This window comes from Manis pentadactyla, chromosome 11 (genome assembly GCF_030020395.1).
Source record: "Manis pentadactyla isolate mManPen7 chromosome 11, mManPen7.hap1, whole genome shotgun sequence".
Lineage (NCBI taxonomy): Eukaryota > Metazoa > Chordata > Mammalia > Pholidota > Manidae > Manis > Manis pentadactyla.
Window position 1 is genome coordinate 10,312,613 of NC_080029.1, and position 25,711 is coordinate 10,338,323.

The 25,711-nt window shown below is 34.6% G+C and overlaps 1 protein-coding gene across 2 annotated transcripts in view; it reads right to left on the reverse strand.

The window, feature by feature from the left end:
• The window catches only part of PPP4R4 (protein phosphatase 4 regulatory subunit 4), a 181,529-nt gene that overhangs the window by 101,249 nt on the left and 54,569 nt on the right, over positions 1 to 25,711 (reverse strand). For both annotated transcript variants that reach the window (XM_057488175.1, XM_036882001.2), the window contains exons 4-11: positions 21,202 to 21,349; positions 20,637 to 20,710; positions 18,420 to 18,526; positions 17,511 to 17,618; positions 4,577 to 4,698; positions 2,420 to 2,542; positions 1,272 to 1,441; positions 811 to 930 (exon numbers count right to left, since the gene is read on the reverse strand). In XM_057488175.1, the coding sequence (XP_057344158.1) occupies positions 811 to 930; positions 1,272 to 1,441; positions 2,420 to 2,542; positions 4,577 to 4,698; positions 17,511 to 17,618; positions 18,420 to 18,526; positions 20,637 to 20,710; positions 21,202 to 21,349 (972 nt within the window). The remainder of the gene's footprint in view (positions 1 to 810; positions 931 to 1,271; positions 1,442 to 2,419; positions 2,543 to 4,576; positions 4,699 to 17,510; positions 17,619 to 18,419; positions 18,527 to 20,636; positions 20,711 to 21,201; positions 21,350 to 25,711) is intronic.

Sequence of the window (25,711 nt, forward strand, 5' to 3'; positions counted from 1 at the left end):
TAACATTGCTTTAAGGTAGGAACACAGTGCAAGAAAGGGGATAAAATATTCTTGTTGAAAGTAAGAATATTTATTATACTTCTTATAAAAAAGGAAATATTTTATTATGCCACTTAGAAAGAGATGTTCATGTTCTGAAGTTGACAAGTTACAGTTTATACATTTCCTGCATACAGATTATTACTGTGATCATCTAAGACACATAACCCAAATTTCAACCTCAAGGGTTAAAAAGTTAATTACATTCATTATAAAAGTTCAAATTCATTTTTGCTCTTACATTATGGAGAGCTGTTATAATAGATGAATCTAATAGCCATGCTCATGAAACATAACCCATTTGCAGTAGAAATGATAAATTTAAATAATCTGTCAATTTTCCATCTGTTCTCAAGTACTTAAATGCAAGTGCAAAGTTAAATATAAATATTGTAAAGGATATAAAAACCAATTTTACTTCCAAATCTGCAAGGACATAAAAACCAATTTTACTTCCAAATCTGCAATACCCACACCCACATCCACAATGTCTGGCTTAAAGTAAGTACTGAATATAGAAATAATGAATGAATGGATTAATAAGAAATGACACATAAATATAACGTGTTTCTGTGAATGAATTCTGTAAACATAAAAAAGAGAATTATGGGAATTTTAAAATAAGATTTAATACTAGAATATGAAAAGATATGGAGCCTACACCTTATAAAAAATATATAAACTAGTGTACAAAACATCAAAACATAATTCATACACACAGGTAGAATTAACAATAACAAATATAAAGTGTTATCACTTCTTCAGACTTACTTCATAAAAGCAAATAGCAATAGTGTATCTGACTGGTACTTCAGGGTCATGACAAAAGCAGAAGAATGTAGAATAGAGTTCCATGTGGAAGTTTTTAGGATCCACAAAAACAATCATGGCCTGGTGGAGATGGAAGGGAGAAGGCAAGTGGGAAGGAGAGAAAAACAGGCATCAATACCTAATATTAAAACCATTTCATTTAAACTGAAATCATGTCCTCTGAATCATAATTCATAATTCAGTTAGAAATCATATTTGGAAGATAAAATGCATGCATGTAATTCTAATTTATACAGAGAGACAAATACAAATTATACCAATATTACTCAGTACCTACTATATATACCAGACATAGTGCTAAGTAGCCAGTGACAAATATGGCAATGTTGTTTAATGCTACCTATTTATATATGTTAGTTATAATCAAAATGTTTAGTCAATACATATACATCACTTATTACCGGAAAGTTGTAAGCACAGTTCTTCCGTACTGAAATATATTTCTTCTCCTGCTCTAGGATTTGGGGTGGAATCTGGTTTTCATTGTGTCCATTTTCTTGTTGCAAACCCAATGTACAAAGTTTCTTATAAAACTCCAAAAATCTCAAGTGTTGATCTGGAGTAAAAATTCCTAAAACAAATTGCTCAACATTTTAATTGAAAACAAAAACAGAAAGGCAAAGTATAATAAAAACATAATTGGAACCAAATACTAAATAAATGGTTAAAAATCCTAAGTAAAGCAACAATGAGGAAAGATTATTATGAAGAAATCTAATGGGTCTGCTGTTGTACCTTATATTAATTTTAATATTTTAATTTTAATTTCAGTAGTATAAATTATGGCTGGAATTATGCCTGCATTAATTTATACAGCATGTATCACACTGTAGACCCTTAACAAGTCACTACAAGAATAATGTCATTATTGCTATTTAGTTACTATAAATATTCTAAAACTGCTTGCAGAAAAGAGATGCATATGTGTTTGCAGAGAAGGAGCTTAAAAACTGAATCTGAAAGATGACAAAGGAAACCTAAAATATTTTTGACCAGTGGACTGGTTCCACATTGATCAACTATCTTAGGGAGCTAAGAACTCATCAAAGATTGCAATACATTTTTTTAAAGACCTATTAAAAGTCTACAATCCACATAAAAAAGCTTTACTATGCTAGCTATAATTAATGCTTACATTATTAAGGTAAGCTAAAAACAGTAATATGTTCAAAATTCCAAGAGTTATGGGTGTTACTCTACATTCTAAGCTGAACTATTCATGATGTATTATTCAACAAACAGTTAATAAGGGTATACTTACTAAGCACCAATAGTTAATATACTTGAGATCCTACCACATACCAACAAATACATAAATATAAAATATTCAGAACTTTAAAGGGCTATGCCTATTTCATTCTGCCATTGGTCTTTCAAATAGGTTCCATCTGTGAAAAAATATCTAAATGCTATCACAATTCTAAGGTCTCTTAAGATTTTATCATTTGAAGGATAGGTCTTACAACTTAAAAGTTGAAGTTGAGTGGTTAAGGTAGAAGAAAAGGGGAAAAGTTATCTACAATCTTGAGATTCTTAGGATATATCATACCATATAGTCCATGACATAGTTTTCCCAAATGGAAAGATAAGGAAATAAGAATTGATTCATCTGCTTTGAAAGATTTTTCACAAAACGATTTCACTAAGGGAAGTATAGTTTGACTTCTGTCATCTGGAAAACAAACAAAACATACTTTAGTGCCAGTTGCCCACACTATACACGTAGAAAACATACACAAATTCCAGACAGAAAAATGACTATGTTAGCCATATAGTAACAGAAATATCTTAAAACAATGATGGAAGTGTGTAGTGAAAAAGAGAGTAGAAATTGTCAAAACCTTTTAATGCCAGGCAGAGGGGCTTGGACTTTACACTGCAGGCCATAGGGAAGAGAATATCAGAACGATCACAAGGTAAAAGCTTAGATGATGGAGGCTTTGAGTCTCAAATGAAAGAACCTTAACACCGCTAATGTAAATGGGAGACAAGCAGGCACAGGAAACCATATTCTCTTTTGCCTGCATCTCTTACCAGGCTGCACCTTTTTGATTGAAATTAACTTATATAATATGTTCTGCATATTGAATTTCTACACTTCTACTTCCTAGACTTCTCTGCTGAAGTCATAAATTTTGATACGTTAGCAATATTTAAGTCTTGATTCTAAATACTGAATTTCTCATTGTTCTCTTAAACTTTCAGAAATTAAACACTACTTTATTAAGGGTCTGACAATGCCAAGTAAAATGCTGTAACAGGCCTTTCAGCATTATCATTACTGTTGTCACCATCACATTTCAGTGCCACATCCACAGTTTTAACTAAATGACATTCATTCGACAAACATTTATGGAATTTCTTACAGAATAAGCCATATATTAAGTAGTAGAAGTAGAAAGTTGAATAATAAGTGGTCTCTGAACTAGAGGAACCCAGACCAAGAAGACAAAAAAAAAAAATGTAAGACAATATGATCAGTATTTTTATAGATGGTGTAAGGCAGGAGTCTGCAAACTTTTCTTGTAAATGTTCAAGGCTTTGCAGTTTACCTGCTGCAACTACTCAACTCTGTCACAGCGGCACAAAAGCTGCTACGGAGAATACATGAACAAATGGGTGTGGTTACGTTCCAATAAACTTTATTTATACAAACATAAGCAGAATGTGGCCTGGTTGGGCCCACAGATTGCCAACCCCTGGTATAAGGGATTTGGAAAGACGTCAGAGAGGAAACTGTATTTCAGCTGGGCACTGGAGAAGGAGAAGAAGTTGACCAGGAGAAAAATAGAGGGAAGGGAAAGAAAAGAGTATGTGGAGAGGCTAGGAGTGTAAAAGAATTTGGTATACCAAGAGTGGTGTTAGAGCATAAGATACCAGGAGTTGCAAAGAATGCTGAGAAATAAAGCCACAAACACTGGTTAGGCCCAGGTCTGTGTTAACCGAGTACAGCAGTGATGGGGAATGATCAGAGGTGATGCCACAGTTTAGAGGCCTGGGGGTACCCCATTATTAGGACAAGGAGATTCATTCACTCATTGCAATTTTTACTCCTATGGCTCATCATACAATCTAAATGACTATTCTGTAACTATCATATGTAATTATTGTCCACATTGCAAAAATCTTTAAGAGTCTCTCTCAGTTCAATGGCTAATGGTGACTGATGGTGACTGATAAACTAATGTCCAGCATTAGTCACAAGTCCAGTCATACACTCAGTAGAAGAACTAAATGTCTTTGTGGTTGATTTGTACAACATAAAGAAATATCTCATTGCCCATTCCCTCTGAAACACCCCCTCCCATGGCTATGAGATTTCTAGCATTAAAATATAAGGAGAGAAAACCAATTAGATATTGTTTTAGTCAAGATCTTGCTTAGGGTAAATTAGTTGAACAAGTTAAAGGCTAACTAACAAGCCAAATTCTTAGCCCCACATATGTCAGTTAAATGTTGATAAGAGAAAAGAGAGAGAAAGAGGAATAGGATCTGTAACAACCCTCGGTACTATGGGGATAAAAGTAGTAGCAGAGAAGGCAACAAGAGATAAAAGCCTTAAAAAGAGACAGAGGAAGGGAGGTTTAACATTCATCACAAAATGTAAGAAATACTGTCCTGCATCTACTTTCACTTCTTATTGGTGATATGAAACATAGGAAAACGCTGCTTTCAGAAGAGAAGATGTGTCCACATGAAGACTTACCTGTATCAAATATGTCAAGCAGATTAACCAAAGTTTCAAAAGCTGCAAGCCGCACACTGCTGCCTTCATCCCGAGAGAGTTCTATTAATTCAGGGAGCACCACACTTTTTGTAAGTTCTGTCCTGCAGAAGGACCATGAGAAAAACAATAATCAAATAACAAAACTGTAGCAAGAACTTGTTAAGAAAAAGTCACTGGACTAAGTGCTATAGAAAATAAGAAAAATCATAAAGACATGGTTCCTGTTCTCCAGAAGCTCACAATCTCTTTGGAAAGCATGATATAAATATAAGAAACATTAACAGTAAATGTGTATCTACTTAAATAAGTCAATTCTATTTCCCTCAAGGTAGTATTATTACCTACAGAGATCTTAATGACTACAAGTTTATATTAAACTTTACAAATTATAGTGTAATTTTCCATTTCAAGCAACTTCAGCAAACACCTGGACTAATTGGAAAAACAACAGTAGTAATTGTAGAAACTCTAACAAAATCTTTTTATCTAGATTCAGGGGATAAATTATTTTTTCATTCACCTGAAACATGACATTTCATTCACCTGAAAGATGAAACTAATTTCTCTATAGAAGAACGATATATGATACTAGATGTTCCCCCTAGAAGAATGAATACAATATAAAAGCTTTCAGCTTTAATACAATTAAAAGTGGTTCTTATTCAAAAATTTTTATCTGCTTATTAACCATGATAAGATGTTATTCCTGTGACACACACTCTGATAAAGGAGAAGCTTATGATGTGCCCAGCTTTCTTGGTTACTTGATGGGTGATAGCATGAATTATAATTTGAAAGAGTACAAGAATAGCAGGAAGAGCTGCAGAAAACCTTACACTCAGAGCAGAGGACAAAGACTCTAAGACAATGCTGTCAAGCAGAACTTTCCACTTTGGTGGAAATATTTATAATCTGTACTGTTTAACAGGGTAGCCTCATGTGGCTTCTAAGCATTTAAAATAAGGTCACTATAGCTGAGGAACTTAAGTTTTAATTTTATTTTAATTAGATATTAAGAAGATAAATTTAAATAGCTCAACATAGCTATTGGCTACCATATTGGACAATACAGCTCTAAGACAAGGACTTGAGTGAGTAGAGGGTCAAAAAAGTATTTTTACAATATTAATCTATGAATGAGTAAAGGGGGTCAAAAGGTACAAAGTTCCATTTATAAAATAAATAAGTCATGGAGGTGTAATGTACAGCATGGTAGCTATAGTTAATGATGCCATATTGCCTACTTGGAAGTTGACAAGACAGTAAATCTTAGAAGTCTTCATCACAAGAAAAGAAAGGAAAAAAATGTTAACTATGGATGGTGATGGATGGTAAATAGACTTACTTAGTCATCATTTCACAATGTATACAAATATTGAATTATTAGGTTATTTACCTGAGACTAATATAATGTTATATATCAATTCTATCTCAATTTTAAAAGTTTTAAATAGTGTTTGTTCTTAATATATAAAACACCCATGTGAAATTTGAGAGAATTGTGAAGATCATGAATACCCATGTCTTTAAAGCTAAGAGAAAGAAAAAAAAAAAAAAGAAATTAACTTACATCATCCACATACAGGTGTCAGCATTACCAAACATTCATCAAAAATAGGAATTAGACAAGGGAGGAGAAGAAGTAAAAGATGAAAAAATACATTCTAGCCTCAAGGTCATAGAAAAGTGATTTCATATAAATTTTGCTCAGAATGTATTTGTATACTGTGGAAACCCCTAAATTTATTAACAATGAAAAAAATAGTTAAAGAATTTTATCATCATTTACAGTCAAAAGTTATTTCCATTCAATCTTTAAACAGACTTCTTTTTTCCAAATTCAATCTGGGTATTAAAAATAGAAATAATCAGAAGCAATAACTCTCTAATAGCTATAGAATGAGTTCTTAATGCTGAACAGAGAAAGTGAATAAATAAAATCTGTAGTTCATTAGTGGTTAATACACATATTTCCACTTTAACCTACCAACCTAGATAGGCATTTTCTTTTTCCAACTAAGTTAAAGCCACTAAGAACTACTGTACTACGTATTAAAGTAGCACTTTGGGGAGCCAGGTGTGTGCGCAGATAGGCCCAGCAGGCACGGGCAGCTCAGTGTGGATGGAATAAATAGTTCATGGGATTCTGAAAAAGAAAAAGAAACTATTTGAAAGTTGTCAAACTGGCAGTGAAAATAAAGAAGGAGAGATTAAAGATGGCAGTGTGAGAGGTGAGACAGAGGCTTCCTCCTAAAACCACACATAATACGAAAATATAACTAATATAACAATCCTGAAGGAGCAACAGGAAAGGGGGCTGTGCCGACTGCATACACCTGGAGAAAAGAATAAACCTCACGGAACAGGGTAACCTACCAAAGCCATGGCCCAGTGGGACCCAAGCACTTCGCCCACCCCAGCTCACAGGAAGGAGGAAGAGAAATGGAGCAGGGAGGGAGTGGAGGCCTGGGACTGCTGAACACCTAGCTCTGGAGCTCTGTTTTGGGAGGACAAACCTACATTTCATGGTGCTCTCATGATTAAGGGGGATGGAAAGCCAAAACAGGCAGAATACCTGGAAAGACTGAGATTCCAGCTGCTTGTGGAAAACAGGGATCCATATCTGGCTGCTCTGGGACAAAAGAAAGGTGGGCAGTCTGAGAGACTTCCTAACAAGGAAGCCCTTAGCAAGAGGGCTGCTAAAGAGGCAAGGATTGCACAGAGCTTACTGTTCAGAAGAAAGGACAGGTAGACAAAATTGGGTGCACTCTGCTCAGCAGGTTGGGAACTTTCATGATCTTTAGGCACTCCAGCCCACTGGCTAGCTACGCAGCTCCAAGGCCCCCCTTTGTGATATGCAGCCTGCTTCGCCTTCCTCCTGGCCAGCCCCACCTGGCTCGCAAACCGGCAAACCCTACCCTGGTGTTAGGCCAGCCAGAGGGAAGCCCCACCTACAGCAGCTACAAACACAAAGCATAGAGGCTTATACCTGTGTGCTCAGCCCACTGGTTCTCTGGCAGTGGAGACAAGGCATAGCAGCCAGGAAGCAGGAAACAGCCCTTTCCTACCCACAGGCACCAACACTGGCTCCCCTGCGACCCCCGACATTGCTCCAGGGGCTGAGCAGCTCCAGAGAGTAGAACTTCTGGCCACTAGAGGGCGCCATATATAAATATGAAAAGCCAAAGGAACCTGGTTCAAAGCAAAATTATGAATACACCAGAGAGTCAAATGAAATCGACCTCATGAATCTTCCTGAAAGAGATTTCAAAATAAAAATCATTAACATGCTCATGGAGGTACAGAAAAATATTCAAGAACTCAAGAATGAATTCTGGTTGGAGATCGAATCATTATGGAACACAGTATCAGAAATGAAACATACAATGGAAAGTTTTAAAAGCAGATTAGATACAGTGGAGGAGATAATAAATGAAATAGAAATTAGAGAACAGGAATATAAAGAAGCTGAGGCACAGAGAGAAAAAAGGATCTCTAAGAATGAAAGAATATTGAGAGAACTGTGTGACCAATCCAAATGGAACAATATCACATTATAGGGGTGCCAGAAGAAGAAGAGAGAGAAAAAGGTATAGAAAGTATCTTAGAGGAGGTAATTGCTGAAAACTTCCCCAATATGGGGAAGGAGATAGTCTCTCGGGCCATGGAGATCCACAGATCTCCCAACACAAGGGACCCAAGGAAGACAACATAAAGACATACAATAATTAAAATGGCAAAGATCAAGGATAAGGACAGACTATTAAAAGCAGCAAGAGAGAGAAATAAGATCACATACAAAGGAAAGCCCATCAGGTGCCTGTTCTCAAGAAGCTCACAATCTGGTTGGAAAGCATGATATAAATATAAGAAACATTAACAGTAAATGCGTATTTACTTAAATAAGTCAATTTTATTTCCCTCAAGATAGTATTATTACTTTACAGGCCAGAAGGGAGTGCCATGACGTATTTAATACAATGAAGCAGAAGGGCCTTGAACCAAGAATACTTTATCCGGCAAGATTATCATTTAAATTTGAAGGAGGGATTAAACAATTTTCAGATAAGCAAAAGGGAGAGAGAATTTACCTCCCACAAACCATCTCTACAGTGTATTTTGGAGGAACAGCTATAGATGGAAGTGTTCCTAAGGTTTAATAGCTGTCACCAGAGGTAATAAAAACCACAGTAAAGAAAGTAGAACAGTTAATTACTAAGTAAATGCAAAATTAAATCAACTACCCCCAAAGTCAATCAAGGGATAGACAAAGAGTACAGAATATGATACCTAATATATAAAGAATGGAGGAGGAACAAAAAGGAAGAGAAAAAAATATCCTTTACATTGTGTTTGTAATAGAATACTGAGTTAAGTTAGACTCTTAGATAGTAAGGAAGTTAACCATGAATCTTTGGTAACCACAAATCTAAAGCCTGCAATGGCAATAAGTACATACGATCGATAATCACCCTAAATGTAAATGGTCTGAAGGAACCAATCAAAAGACATAGAGTCACTGAATGGATAAAAAAACAAGACCTATCTATATGCTGCCTACAAGAGATTCACTTGAAACCCAAAAACATACACACACTAAAAGTGAAGGGATGGAAAAAGATTTTTCATGCAACTAATAGGGAGATAAAAGCAGGTGTTACAATACTTGTATCAGACAAAATAGACTTCAAAACAAAGAAAGTCACAAGAGACAAAGAAGTAAATTACATAATGATATCCAACAAGAAAATATAACCATTATAAATATCTATGCACCCAACACAGGAGGACCTACATAGGTGAAACAAATACTAGCAGAATCAAAAGGGGAAATAGAATGCAATGCATTCATTCTAGGAGACTTCAACACTTCACTCACTCCAAACAACAGATCAACCAGACAGAACATAAGTAAGGAGACAAAGGCACTGAACAACACATTAGAACAGATGGACCTAACAGACATCTACAGAACTCTACACCCAAAATCAGCAGAATATACATTCTTCTCAAGTGCACATGGAACATTTTCAAGAATAGATCATAAACTAGGCCAAAAAAAGAGCCTTGGTAAATTCAAAAAGAGATTGAAATTGTACCAACCAGTCTCTTAGACCACAAAGGTATAAAACTAGAAATAAATTATGCAAAGAAAAAGAAAAATCCCAAAAACACATGGAGGCTTCACAACATGCTGCTAAATAACCAATGAATCAATGACAAAATAAAAACAGAGATCAAGCAATATATGGAGACAAATGACATCAATAATTCAACACCGCAAAATCTGGGATGCAGCAAAGACCATGCTAAGAGGAAAGTATATTGCAATACAGACCTACCTTAGGAAAGAAGAACAATTACATATGAACAGTCTAAACTCACAATTAATAAAACTAGAAAAAGAAGAACAAATGAGGCCCAAAGTCATAATAAAGGGACATAATAAAGATTACAGCAGAAATAAATAAAATTGAGAAGAATTAAACAATAGAAAGAATCAATGAAAGCAGGAGCTGGTTCTTTGAGAAAATAAACAAAATAGATAAACTCCTAGCCAGACTTATCAAGAAAAAAAAAAGTCTACACACATAAACAGAAGCAGAAATGAGAAAGGAAAAATCACTACGGACACCACAGAAATACAAAGAATTATTACAGAACACTGTGAAAAATTTTATGCTAAAAAACTGGATAACCTAGAAGAAATGGACAACTTTCTAGAAAAATACAACCTTTCAAGGCTGACCCAGAAAGAAACAGAAAATCTGAATAGACCAATTACCAGCAACGAAATTGAATTGATAATCAAAATACTACCTAAGAGCAAAACCCTGGACCAGATGGTTTCACTGCTGAATTTTATCAAACATTTAGTGAAGACCTAATACCCATCCTCCTTAAAGTTTTCCAAAAAGTAGAAGAGGAGGGAATACTCCCAAACTCATTCTATGAGGCCAGCATCACTCTAATACCAAAACAGGCAAAGACACCACAAAAAAGAAAATTACAGACCAATATCCCTGATGAACATAGATGCAAAAATACTCAACAAAATATTAGGAAACCAAATTAAAAAATACATCAAGAGGATCATACACCATGATCAAGTGGAATTCATCTCAGGGAAGCAAGGATGGTACAACATTCGAAAATCCATCAACATCATCCACCACATCAACAAAAAGAAAGACAAAAACCACATGATCATCTCCATAGATGCCAAAAAAGCATTTGACAAAATTTAACATCCATTCATGATAAAAACTCTCAACAAAATGGGTATAGAAGGCAAGTGCCTCAACATAATAAAGGCCATATATGACAAACCCACAGCCAACATCATACTTAACAGCAAGAAGCTGAAAGCTTTTCCTTTACAATTGGGAACAAGAAAAGGATGCCCACTCTCTCCACTTTTATTCAACATAGTTCTGGAGGTCCTCACCACAGCAATTAGACAATGCAAAGAAATAAAGGGCATCAAGATTGGTAAGGAAGAAATGAAACTGTCCCTGTTTGCAGATTACATGATATTGTACATTAAAAACCCTAAAGAATCCACTCCAAAACTACTAGATCCAATATCTGAATTCAGCAAAGTTGCAGGATACAATTTTAATACACAGAAATCTGTTGCATTCCTATACACTAATGATGAACTAGCAGAGGGAGAAATCAGGAAAACAATTCCATTCACAGTTGCATCAAAAAGAATAAAATACCTAGGAATAAATATAACCAAGGAAATGAAAGACCTATATCCCAAACACTACAAGACACTCATGAGAGAAATTAAAGAAGGTACCAATAAATGGAAACACATCCCATACTCATGGATAGGAAGAATTAATATTGTTAAAATGGCCATCCTGCCTAAAGCAATCTACAGATTCAATGCAATTCCTATCAAAATACCAATAGCATTCTTCAACAAACTAGATCAAATAGTTCTAAAATTCATATGGAGTGACAAAAGACCCTGAATAGCCAAAGCAATCCTGAGAAGGAAGAATAAAGTTGGGGGAATTACGCTCCCTGACTTCAAGCTCTACTACAAAGCCACAGTAATCAAGACAACTTGGTACTGGCACAAGAACAGAACAATAGACCAATGGAACAGACTAGTGAGCCGAGATATAAACCCAACCATATATGGTCAAATAATATATGATAAAGGAGCTATGAACATACAATAGGGAAATGACAGCCTCTTCAACAGCTGGTGTTGGCAAAACTGGACAGCTACATGCAAGAGAATGAAACTGGATTATTGTTTAACCCCATACACAAAAGTAAACTCAAAATGGATCAAAGACCTGAATGTAAGTCATGAAACCATAACACTCTTAGGAGACAACATAGGCAAAAATCTCCTGAATATAAGCATGAGCAACTTCTTCCTGAATGCATCTCCTTGAGCAAGGGAAACAAAAGCAAAAAAGGAAACATGGGACTACATCAAATAAAAAGCTTCTGTACAGCAAAGGATACCAACAACAGAACAAAAAGGCATCCTACAGTATAGGAGAATATATTTATGAACGACATATCTGACAAGGGATTAACATCTAAAATACATAAAGAACTTACACGCCTCAACACCCAAAAAGCAAATAACCTGATTAAAAAGTGGTCTGAGGATATGAAGAGATAATTCTCCAAAGAAGAAATTCAGATGGCCAACAGATACGTGAAAAGATGCTCCACATCACTAATCATCATGGAAATGCAAATTAAAACCACAATGAGATATCACTTCACACCAGTTAAGGATGGCCAGCATTGAAAAGACTAATAACAACAAATGCTGGTGAGGATGTGGAGTAATGGGAACCCTCTTACACTGCTGATGGGAATGTAAGCTAGTTCAACCATTCTGGAAAGCAATATGGAAAGCATTGTGGAAATACAATAAAATTGTATCCTGCAACTTTGGTGAATTCAGGTAACTCAAAAAACTCAAAGCAGAAATACCATTTGACCCGGGAATCCCACTCCTTGGAATTTAGCCAAAGAATACAAGTTCTCAGATTCAAAACAACATATGCACCCTTATGTTTATTGCAGCACTATTTACAATAGCGAAGATATGGAAGCAACCTAAGTGTCCATCAGTAGGTGAATGGATAAGAAAGATGTGGTACATATACACAATGGAATACTATTCAGCCATAAGAAAGAAACAAATCCTACCATTTGCAGCAACATGGACGGAGCTGGAGGATATTATGCTCAGTGAAATAAGCCAGGCGGAGAAAGACAAGTGCCAAATAATTTCCCTCATTTGTGGAGTATAACAATGAAGCAAAACTGAAGGAACAAAACAGCAGCAGACTCACAGACTCTAAGAAGGGATTAGCAGTTACCAAAGGGGAGGAATATGGAAGGGTGAGTGCGAAGGGATGGAGAAGGGGATTGAGGAGTATTATGTTTAGTACACATGGTGTGAGGGGTCACTGGGAAAACAGTGTAGCACAGAGAAGGCAAATAGTGACTCTGTGGAATCTTACTGCTGATGGACAGTGATTGCAATGGGGTATGGGTGGGGACTTGATAATATGCATAAATGTAGTAACCACATTGTTTTTTCATTTGAAACCTTCATAAGAGTGTATATCAATAATACCTTAATAAAAATTTAAATAAATAAGTAAAGTAGCATTTTTATATATTCATTATCAAAATGTTAAAAATACAAAAATTATAAAAATAAATTAAAATAACCTATAACCCTCCACTTAGAGAAACTTTGAAAGTTTCTGATAATATATCACTTCCAGACTTTCATTCTACTCATTCTATTCAAATTATACATCCTCTTTGGGCTTCAACTTCCTCATCTGTAAAAAAAAATACTGTCTACCTAACAGGATGGTTATAAGAATATTAAGTTCATATATGTGAAATGCTTAGAATATTGACACTTAGTAAACATCATCTAAGCATTTACTGCTATTAGTTCACAAATTTTAATATGAACAGCCAATTCCTTAGACTCACCTCTAAAAACGGTGTAATATAGGTAAAAGAATAAGGAAACGTCTGTGTATTTTGTAGAACTGAAGAAGACTGATAAATTCATGCCTCTTCTACTAGAACATGAAGATTATTTCCTGTACCTTTGCCAACATTGCAGAATTATCATTAACTTTTCTAATTTCATTGGTAAAAGTTGTATTTCATTATTGCTTATGCAAATATCTCATATTATCCAATGTGTCTACTTGACTATATCTCTTCCCTAAGTACCTGGAAAACAGGATTTTATCTTTTTCACTATTACATCACCCACATGTAATCTCGTGCTTACTTACAATCATTGCTCAATATATAGTCATCAAATGAATATATTTCTCTGACAACTAAGGTTAAGCAATGAGGTTGAATATGTTTATTAGCTACCTATATTTCTTCTTTATGAAGTATATGTTTTTTTTCTTTGCCCATTTCTCATCTTATAAAAGTTGAGGGGAAACAAAACATTACGACATACTACATATTTAAGATTCAAGTATTTCTCCCTTTCATTAGTTCCCCTCAAACTGCATTATAGCTGAGCAATTTTTTCATAAAGTAGGTTGGGTTGCTTACTGACTATGCTAGTATATTTATGAGAATATCTTTTTCTTGCCTTCACTTGTAAATTCCACCCTGGTTGGGGCAGAACTGTAGGTCATCATTCTTTCTACTAAAAACCCTGTGTGATTTAAGTATATAGAACAGAAATCTGAGGACAGCCTGATCTTATTGTTTTTGTAGGAGTCCAGTTTTATCAGCCAAGACACTAGTAATTACAATCTAACCCTTTAATGATGTCATATGAGATGAAGGAAATAAACTAGCTTGCCCAGAGCCCAGCAGCCTGCCAGGAATCTGGGGTCTGGCTGTGTGTTACAAATCAGCCCAGGAGCTGGCTATGATTTGGTGTTATCTGATGGTAACTGTCTTCTTTAGCTTAAATACTAATGAAGGCACTGACTTTAATGGTTGGCCAGGACATCAGTAGTAAGACAAGGAAACTTCTCACTTGTTTATGCCTTTTCCATTGGCCTATTCTAAGGAGACTGGGCTGGAAAAAATACTGGGGACCCAATTGTCTCCAGCTCTCTTTTCACAAGATGAAGCTCTTGCTCAGCCCTCCATCAACCCCTTCATCAACAGCCTTCCAATCTGACAAAAGACAAAAATGTGGGCAGGGGACAAGAACCACCCATCAATCCCATTATATCTGAATCCTACAATCCTCTAACAAAGGCAATCATGGGTCTGCTTTTGGTCACTATCACTTTGTATTTATCATACATTATACACTCTTTTGTGTCTGGCTTATTCCCCTTAATATACTGATTCTGAGATTCATCCACTATGTAATATTGCATGTATCAGTACTTATTTTTTTTTATTGATGAATAGTTCCATTATATGTACATGCCACATTTTATTTTTCCATATACCTGTCGATAGACATTTGGATTGTTCGAGTTTTGACTATCAGAAATAAAGCTACTATAAACATATGTACATAATACAATTCTTGTTGTGGACTTATATTTTGTCTTCTCTTGGGTAAATTCTTAAAAGTAAAATGAATAGGTCATTTAGACAATGTATGTTGAACTTTTAAGTAAATTTCAATCAGTTTACAAAGTGGGTTCCATCATTTCATAGTTCCACCAGCAGTGTATGGGAGTTCCAGTTGCTCCAAGACCTCATCAACATTTGACACTGACAGGCTCTTTAGTTTAGCCATTCCAGTGAGTGTGTAGCAGTATCTCATTGTGATTTTAATTTGCATTTCCCTTTATGATTAAGACAATATCTTTTCATGTGCTTTTTGGTCATGTATTATATCTTCCTTTGTGATGTCAGTGTTCAAATGAACTTCTCATTTCTCAACTGGATTATTTATAAGAGTCTTGTATTATTGAGTTGTTTAGATGATTGAATTGTTTAGAGTTCTTTCTGTATTCTGGACACAAGCTTGATATATGTATTGTCAACAGTTTTCCAGTCTGGGGTTGACTTTTGTTTTGAAGAGCAGAAGTTATTTTGATAAAGTCTCATTATCACAGTTTTTTTTCATAGTTCATGATTTTAACCTAACTAATCCTTGCCGGCTCCAAAGTCACAAAGATTTTCTTGTATATTTTTTTCAAGGAGCTTTATAGTCTTAGCTTTTATATTTAGGCCTATGATAGGTTTCTAGTTTTTATTTAAGGTGTGAGAGTCCATATTCATTTCTTTTCTCTTATGAATGACTCATTATTCCAACACAGCCTTTTGAAAAAGACCTTCCTCTCCTCATTTAATTGTTTTGGCTTTCAATTGAAAATGAATTGGCCATAATTGTGTGGGTCTATTTCCAGACCCTCTCTTCTGTTCCAGTGATCTATACATCTATATTTTCATTAACATTACATTCTTTTGATTATTGCAATTTTATTGTAAGTCTTGAAACAAGTAATGTAAGGTCTCTGTCTTTTTTTTTAGAATAGCCAAAGCAATCTAGGTCATTTTTTATTTCCATATAAATTTTAAAATCACGTTTTCTACAATTTTGGTTGAGATTGCAGTGAATGGCTAGATCAATTTGGGGAGAATTGACATTTTAACATTCACAATTTTCAAACTTTCAATCCATGAATATGCTGTATACCTCTTTGTTTTTTTAAATTACTCTTAATACTGTTCTGTAGTTTTTCAGTGTTGAGGTCTTCCACATCTTTTGTTAAGTTCATTATAAATGGAAATTAAAATTTTTCATTTTCTAAATATCTTCTCCCAGTATAGAAAAACACAGTTGACTTTTGTATATTGACCTTGTATCCTTAAATTCATTTATTAATTCTAGTAGTTGTTTCATAAATCACTGATGATTTTCTATGTAAACAGTGATATCACCTACAAATAGAAATCATTTTACTTCTTCCTTTCAGATTTTTAGACCTTTTAGGTTTTTGTTTTCTTGCCTTATTTTACTAGCTAGAACCTACTGTAGAGTGTAGAACAGAAGTGATGAAAACTATCCTTGCCTAGTTCTTACTTGAGAGGGGAAGCAGTCAATATGTACCATTAAGTATAACGCTAGCTATAGGTTTTTCCTAAATGCCCTGTATCAGATTGAGGAAATTCTCTCCACCCCTAGTTTCCTGAGGGTTTTTATCATGAATGAATGTTGAATTTTGTCAGATATTGTAATTAGGGGATTGTCAGGTTATCTTATTTGCCATGTTACCAGAATTAAAAGTTTCACCGACTTTTTCAAAAGTATGTTTTTCTTTTCTGACCTTAGCGCTGAGGTTCTAATGTTTTTTGTACAAATTTAGGATCTCAAAAAAAAAAAGAACAATTTCCCAAAATGGTTTTTAGATAAAACTTCCTTTCATATCATATCTTGACATGAGATCAATTTTTATAGATGAAGAGAGGACCCTGTCTGCTCTATGCCTCTCCTTCCTGAGCTTTACACAAAAGACAAAGAGAGCAACAAAGCAGATAGTGGAGGCAGAGTTGCACAAGAGACGGAGAAAGACTTCCACTGAGTTCATTCTATCTGAAATGACCCAGTAATACAGCTACCAGACAAAAGAAATGCTACAGCTGTAGTCCAAGCACGGTTTACATGGGACACTTTCCCTTTCTGAATCTAGGCATTTGAGGTGACAACTAAGTAATGTCAAGTGAGGAGGGAAAAAATGGCATTAATTGAATGACTACTCCATGCTAAACATCTTCACTTTTATCTCTTTTAATCCAGACAAATCAGGACATACATGTTGTTATAATCATTTTAAGATCAAATAAAGTTTAGCCCTTTAACAACATGCTTTCAAGGGATACAGGAAGAAGATATGTATATCTGACAATCCAGAAATAAGAACACAACATGAGAAATTGACCATATACTTACCCAATGCCTTGAGCTATGTTTTCTAATTGCCGACACATACAAGATCGAACTTCATATTCTACATCTTGACAGAATGATTTTACCAGGGGAAGTATTTCTCTTTTAATGCTTAGGAGGGGAAGAAAGAAACATGAAAAAGGGTGAGTGTTCTAGAATAATTAATATCTTCAAACAATTATCACCAAAATCTTAAGTTTAATAATAACACATATACTTTAATATAAAGCTTTATAGTTTTCAATGTACTTTGAATATGTCAATACATTTGGATGTTATCATCTGCTACCTGTAAATTATACACATAAGTGGGTCTTTTTAAAATAATGGTTAATTTTGATTGGCAGTTAAACCTCTTAGCTAAGATAAAAGGCTATAGACAAGTGGAATATCTGATTCTAGCCATCAACTTAATATTCTTCAATTTTTATTTTGCTCTTATGTCATAATTCACAATATTCCATTCTTTCTATTTGGTATTTATCATCTGGGTAGAGGGCAGCATATGAATTCTAAACATTTTCTATGAAATTGCAAAGTAAGATAAATTATTCAAAAGAAGGAATTAATAACAATGGAAGAAACCAGAGAGTCTATCTTTATACTATGTTTGCAAATTTTTGAAATCTGTAGGGTGATATCATTTCATCCTCAAAACTACAGTAGGTATGTGACAGAGAAGACTAAGATCGGAAACAGAAAAAAAGTTAACCTTGTTGATTTTGAAGAGCCACAAATTCAAAAAGAAATGCATCTGAATAAGTAGAGCTCTGAGAAACCTATAAAGTTAAAACAACTAAACTTGTATGCAGTATTGAATAAAACAAATCTAATATAACTGCTAATCATAGTCATTATACATTTTCAATCAAGTTAATTGAAACAGACAAAAAATTATATACAAATACTCACGTATGAGCATCAAATTTGTTGGTCAATTTTCCTAAAATTTTACAACTAACTAAACGAGACTGGACTGTTTGGGAAAGCTGTGCCTTGGAAACAAGTGGATTCAAAATCTAAAAAGAAAAGATTTAGACAACAAATTCACACAGTTTTGTACATCCTTGTCATTAAGGTCAGCTATTTTCTTTCTTTAAGGGATATGTTAATGTTCTAAATAATTTTAAAGTAACTGATTTATAATTTAAGGTATATGGTTGTTTATAACTTGTATCACCTTGTTTGTCTTCTGGGTTATTAAGGTAAAGATGATGAATTATATAATTAAAAACAAGCAAGCATAGAAAAACTGAATTAAAGCTTATGGTGAGTTCTGTAATGAGCTGTATGCAGATCATCTATATGCAGAAAGTATAATTGTAAAATATACATTTTCAAAACAAAAGAGCAAATTAATTACCAGATACTCTGAAATTCATTTTTATTCCATATAGACTAAATTTTTACATTTATCCTAAAGGGATGTAAAACATTATAGCTTCAAACAAATTCTGTTAAGTAATTCTGCCGCTGGAATAAAATAACCCAAGGCTGATATTATTATGTATATGATGAGCACTCAAAAAACCTCAACAGCACAATAGACGGCAAAGAACTATGAAGATAATATCCTGATCCTGGCCCCCACTCTTAAATCTGTCAGATTAATTTTGCTATTTCTCATCTATTTAAAATGGAAATTAGAAGGATATTAGTAATATCCTTCCAAGTTCTAAAATCCCATGACTCTAATAAAAGGGTCAAAATGGCTTCTCCTCTCAACAAGGTAGCTAGAATTACTGACTGCATAGTAATAAATATAATTTAAAACTCGAAGATTTGAAATAAAATACTTATTTTAAATCTTAAATATCCCATGTTAAATAATATATGACATTCTAGAGTAAAAACTGCATTCTACTACATATCACTCTTCAAAATAGATAAATAACACACGTCAACATCACATTCAACATTTCAATGTGTATAATCATCTAGATGTTCGACATCAAGTACACAAATATCCTCCTAAGTGGGTAAATCTTCCCATTTTCTAGCAAATATTTTGGCATTGAGATAGGACCATAGACTGCCTGAGAGCAAAGAAAGGACAAACATGCTTCATAAAATCAATAAAGGACATTTCACTGGCAGGTAAGTGTTTTTTCAACTATGACACGTTTGAAAAGAAACATATAGACATGACATTCAAAGAATGAAAAAAGAAACATAGAAATGACATTCAAAGAATGACTTCACTAGAGAAACAAATTTCCTTTCTAATTTTCCTGTTCGCACATGTTAATTTACTAAAACTTTTAGAGAAAAGGATATTGAACACTGTTTAAAACTAAAAAGCAAACAACACATTGGTAACAATGCTTGCAATAAACATAACAAAGGATTGGCAACCTTGATAGATAAATAGTATATATAAAGGTGACCAAAAGACATGAGCAGATAATTCCAAAAGAACAGAGAACTGATGCAAATATGTGAGAAAATATTCAAGAGAATAATTTAAAAATTTCAATTAAAATGTAATTCCATTTTTGGCCCATCAAATTGAAGTGGAATGCTATTGCTGATACAAGTCCAGGGAAGATCATTTTCACAAATTGCTGGTTGAGAGCCTTAAGAATATCAATGTCCTCTGACCCAGTAATTCCAACTTTTTGGAAGATATAGTTAAGATAAAAGGCTATAGACAAGTGGAATATCTGATTCTAGCCATCATAAATTATCTGAAGAACAAGAAAAGCTCTATAAAGATGTTCATTCATTTCTCATTTTGATATTAAACTACCAAAAACAGGCTTAAATGTTGAACAAGTAAAATATTTTGTAGCTACCACCAAATTACTTTAAAATAACGTAGAAAAACAATGCAAAATGAAAAACCATATATAAATTCAGTATGATCGATAATATGGCTAATAACAACCATATGTAGAGAAAAAAATCTGAAATGAAAATAGAATGTTAAAAGTGGCCAACTGCAGAATCATGATTTATCTTCCTATTATTTTCTGAATACTCAAATTTCCTATAATGAACTTGTGTTGCTTTGAGAGTAAAAACTAACTTTATTCTTTTTTTCAACACCATTTTTCTGTCAAAAATCTTAAAAACCTTAGAGCTACTTATTTATTATTATTTACCAAAAAAAAAAAAAAAAGGTATTACCTCATGTCTTAGGGTTTCTTTGGGCAATACTTCTATTACAGATAGAAGAGTTTCCAGCCATGCATTGCTGACACCTGATTGACAGATAAAACATGCAAAGTTAAACGTCTCACTTACAAATTTAGTTTCAACTTAGCCAGTTACAATAGTATTTCATGATAAATGGGAATAATTGTTTTTATTACTATTGTAAGAAGTTCCTCTAGTTTTTGTCTTAGCCAACATCCAGAAAACATTTATACTTTAAAAATATTTGGAGATATCTTTAACCTAAAGTGTGCAATCTTTGCTGTACAATAACACTGTAAGTATAAATGTAAAATTTTTTAAATCAAAGAAGTAGTATAAATCATAAGATGAACCAATGCACCCCCAGCTTTCAAGGATACTGATACTGAATTTTGTGGGTTATGTAAGTAAACAGCAATGGCTATGTTAAGTCAACTCTTGGGCAGCATGGCCTCATTCAGTTACCCCTCCTCAGTCTAACAAGATTCAAGTAAACTCACGGCCACATACAAGAAACAATAAGTAAGTATGTAATTACGCATGCCCGGCCCCTGACCTGTGTCCCTGTGCTCCAGATGCAGTAGAATGACTTGGAGAAAGGAGTGGGCATAGGTATGAATTGACACTGATTCTTCCTGAAGAATGGTCAAAAAGGACACCGCAGCCGCTAACTGCATTTCCACTCCTGCAACATGCAGGACTTCCTGTATAATCATAAAGAGTTCGCTATTACAGAGATGAGAGATCAGAAAATTTTTTATAAATCCAAGGTTACAAAAACCAAACACAACCATATTCCACAAAATAAATATACATGACCTTTAAGGGTATGTGCTTCCTCTTATTACTTTATTTAAGAAAACTATTAATCTGCTCCTGGTTGTTTAACTCATTAAACCACATGAAGCTTAAATGTCTTAGAAATGTATAAAATAAAATAACATTCCTTTGCTTTATTGAATAAAAATTATAAAAATATATAAATCTTTAAATAGGATGGGCATTTTGATAGATTTCGATTTCTGTTTTGCTATGTATTGTACAATTTGCCTTTATACCTAGAACAATAATATCAAAGTTCAAACAATCACGTGTATTTTCATTACTTGTATTTCTGCTTCAAAAAATAAACATTAAACATTCTACTAGAAAAAAGGAATACATTAAGATTGTGCAAATGTATTTTTCCCTTTAAACTACTGACAAGAACATAAACTACCATGAAGTAAACTATTTTTAAAGTAATTTTTTAAATACAAGAGTATATTTTTTAATTAATTATATTAAGTCATGTCCACTCACCACTTTTTAAATTTTTTTAAGGTATATTCAAAATTAAAGCCAACATGGGAATATGAGTTTGCAACACATCAAGAAGTCAAAAAAAAAATCTTTCGTATAAACCTCATCAAAGATATTACCTATACTTCTTCTCTAAGAGAGACAGAGAGAAAGAGAGAGAGAGAGAGAGTATACTGTAAAGATAACTAAAAGTATTGCTCTGTTTAATCAATTATGGCAATTATGGGATTTTTCCCTTGAATGCCTATTTTATAACAAATATAGTAAAGTTAGTAGAACAATGTGGAACTTGTGGTCATAAAACAAAGTTTCATATCTATGATCTCAAGAAAATTAATCTTTCTATATTATTTCCTAACATATAAAATATAAATTATAATATATAAAATATAAATATACCATATTTGTAGAGATTTAAATCATTTCAAGAGAACTTCTGTGACTTACCAACTTGTGAAAACTTGTGCAAACTCAGCATTTAAGTAACGACCACTGCACACCCAGCTGTCTCCTCTCTACATTAGGCTTTCAAGTAGGAATCTCATCTTGTCCACACCTGAACTGATATCTCCCCCTAACCTGCTCCTCCTCCGATCTTCATCTCCATAAACAAGAAATGACAACTCTGCTCCTCCAGCTGTCAACTCAAGAACTCTGGGGTCATCCTTAACTCCTTTCAGTCCCTCACTCACCACAATCAAACGAATGATGGATCCTGATCCAGAATCCAGAATCTGACCGCCTGTCACTTCTGCCACTAGCACCCTGATCCAAGCCGCCATCTCCAGCTGAAGTATTTCAGTGACCTACTCACTCGTCCCTGATTCCATGACTGTCCCTCTACTATCCATTGTCTCTGCAGCATCCGGAGAGATTCTTACAAAAAGAAGTCAGATCATGTCACTTTTCTGCTCACACCTGTCCAATGGCTTTCCATGCCAAAGGACAAAGAAAACCATTCTAATGACTTATAAGATCTGTAACTCCCCCTTTTCCCAGGTTTCGGCTGGTTGGCCCCCTGACCTCTCTCCATTTTCTACTCAAGCACTACCTCTTCAATGAGCACCCCCTGAAGGCCCTACTTCAAACTGAAGACCACTCACCACACCCTGCACAGGTTTGTTACTCCATCATCCAACAAGCAACACATCCACTTGTTTGTGGTCCTTCTCCCAGGCCTAGAACATAAGCTTCACGACTGCAAGGATATTGGTCTGCTTTATTCACTACTGCACCTCCACCTGCTATCACACAGTAGGCATTCAGTAAGGAAGGGCTGACTGAATGACCGAATAGCTCTTACCCTTTCACCTAAACTTTCTGCTCTTGATGCTTTCTGCCTTCACACACACTTCCCACATCTCCTAAAATGTTGCCTCAAGAGACTTTGAGGTAAAGGATTGGGAATCGGTAGAATTAGACACAAAGAAAGCAAAAATGGATCCCATAGAAATGCATTCTTAATACTCCCCTCTATCATGTCAGTAAGGAGATGTTCCTGCCATCTTCTTCCCCGGAATCTCTGTAACCATGATTTAGACCATGTACTCAGACTCCTTGATTCATATGGTGGGACCACTGCCAGTCATCACACTATAAGAAAACATGTCATTCTAAAGCTGAAGAAACAGACTCAGAGCCATCAATTATTTTACTGAAGGCTGGTGAGCTAGTAATTGGTCGCTCTAAGATGTTACCCTTGTCTGCCTAAGGCCAAAGCAAAGCACTGAATTCTTCACAGATTCTTCTATTCATCACTTCTTAAAGCATGGCTTAAATCATCACTTATTTAGGCATAGCTTAAGCCTTCATGTGGTAGTGTGGGAGATTTGGCAGTGGCTTTACTGTGGCAATGTTTATGTGGTATAGTTAATTCCCAAACAACCTATCACACATTAGGGTGCCTGATTTTTGTTTTGTTTGTTTGAAACTTTTGTATCACATTCACAAATGTTATTTCACAAATTTTTTTCAACCAATAGTCAATTAAGTGTCTTAAAGTTCTTGACTGAAAGAAAAAGAGAAGGAATAGTAGGGCATATAGCAATTGGTCTCTCAAATCAGCCCTCCCACGTTCCCTTGTTTTACTGTTTCCAAAACAAACATTTGTTCCACACTAACAATTTGGAAAACATTTTTAAGAGATTTGATGTGGCCAGTACATCACTGACAGGTTTCAGAAGGCACAGCTTTTATTTAGAAACAGAAAGTATTTTGCAAAGATATATTAAAATAAATTGTGAGGGCCACACATACACATTCCAGTTCACATGAGTCTGCTGTTTTAACTTCCAAGTGATGTAATTCTGCCCCCTCTTAAAGTCATTAAAGTCCTGGTTCTTATACATATGCAAACTTTATGCAAAAGAAGAACATGAGAAGCTCTCCAACTTCATATCTTCTTACTGTATTATTTAGTCTTGACTCCGGCAGCAACATTTGCCCCAACTATTTTGCATTTAATTTTCGAAAAATCCTCAAGTCTTATCAGGATTTGGTTTTTTCTCTTGTGCTGACTTCAACATCTGGGACTGTCCACTGTTAAGAAACCAGCACAGACTAAGAGATTTTATCACTGCTAAAATTCAATTGATTTCTAAACATATTTTTCTGAAACATAACACAGTAGGAGTTTGATACTTACCAGTAAGTGTTTTCCTCCACAGAGTCACACCCTCTGGACAAACACAGTGAGATCCATACTCTCTGGGTAAATAAGTACGCATCCTCATGGACCTTGGAAGACACTGAAAAGTAAATTCCTCTATTGCTTAAGTGCAAGCCTTAATGCCAGTTACCTATTGTATGGCTGGCATTCCAACTTGAATTCCTCAAAAGTGAAATGAGATATTTCATAAATGAGATAATGGTATACTACCAAATTTAAAAAACTGTTCCCACTCAAGGAAGGAAAATGTACTGCACAATTCTGTGTTTTAAATCATTCTTTAGTTTGCATGAACGGTGCAAGAAAGCATCTTATAAAACAACACAATACAGTCCTTGCAGAGGGAAACTGCTCTGCGTCCAATAACCCACATTATATGCATCAAGAAGCCCTTTCTCTTTATGATACACAATACAGAGAAGCACTAAATGAATCAGCAGCTCATCCCAAAACAAGTATTTTGGATTCACACACTTGGAAAATAAATTTACTGAATAAAACTGATGAACACATTTACCATACATAGTGCTGGTTCCAAAGTAAAGGAGCCCTAAAATTACAATGTGTCTTTGTATATTTTTTAGACAGTATCACTGATTATTTTGAAAATAATGGGGATTTAAATATTCAAATATTGAAGACCTAGGACATAAAATATGTGGGGTCTTGAGAGTCATAAATGTGGGAATTCTTAGTGACAGTAAACAGCTCTTTTCACTATAAAATTATAATATTTTTTAAAGACTTTAAAACTGAGTTAAATAGAGTAATTGGAACATGCTAACTCTAACATACCTTTAACACCCATGACAGCTCATTCTCTTCCCTACCACTGACTGCCACACTCCCCACTAAAATAAAGGGTGAAGAAATAGCTGAGAGCAATGAGAATCAAAATCCGAGAGGGAGAAGGGAGAACAAAGTGGTGAGAGTCACCGGAATAAAAGGGTGGTCTCTAGCCTGCTTTAAATTTGCATTTCAGTGATTAGCAAGGTTCATGAGGAGGTACACATAAAAACATTCCAAAGATCTCTTTCTCTAAAGGAAATACCAATACCAGCAGTAACCATCATGTGACTGCAGTAAATGTGCAGTG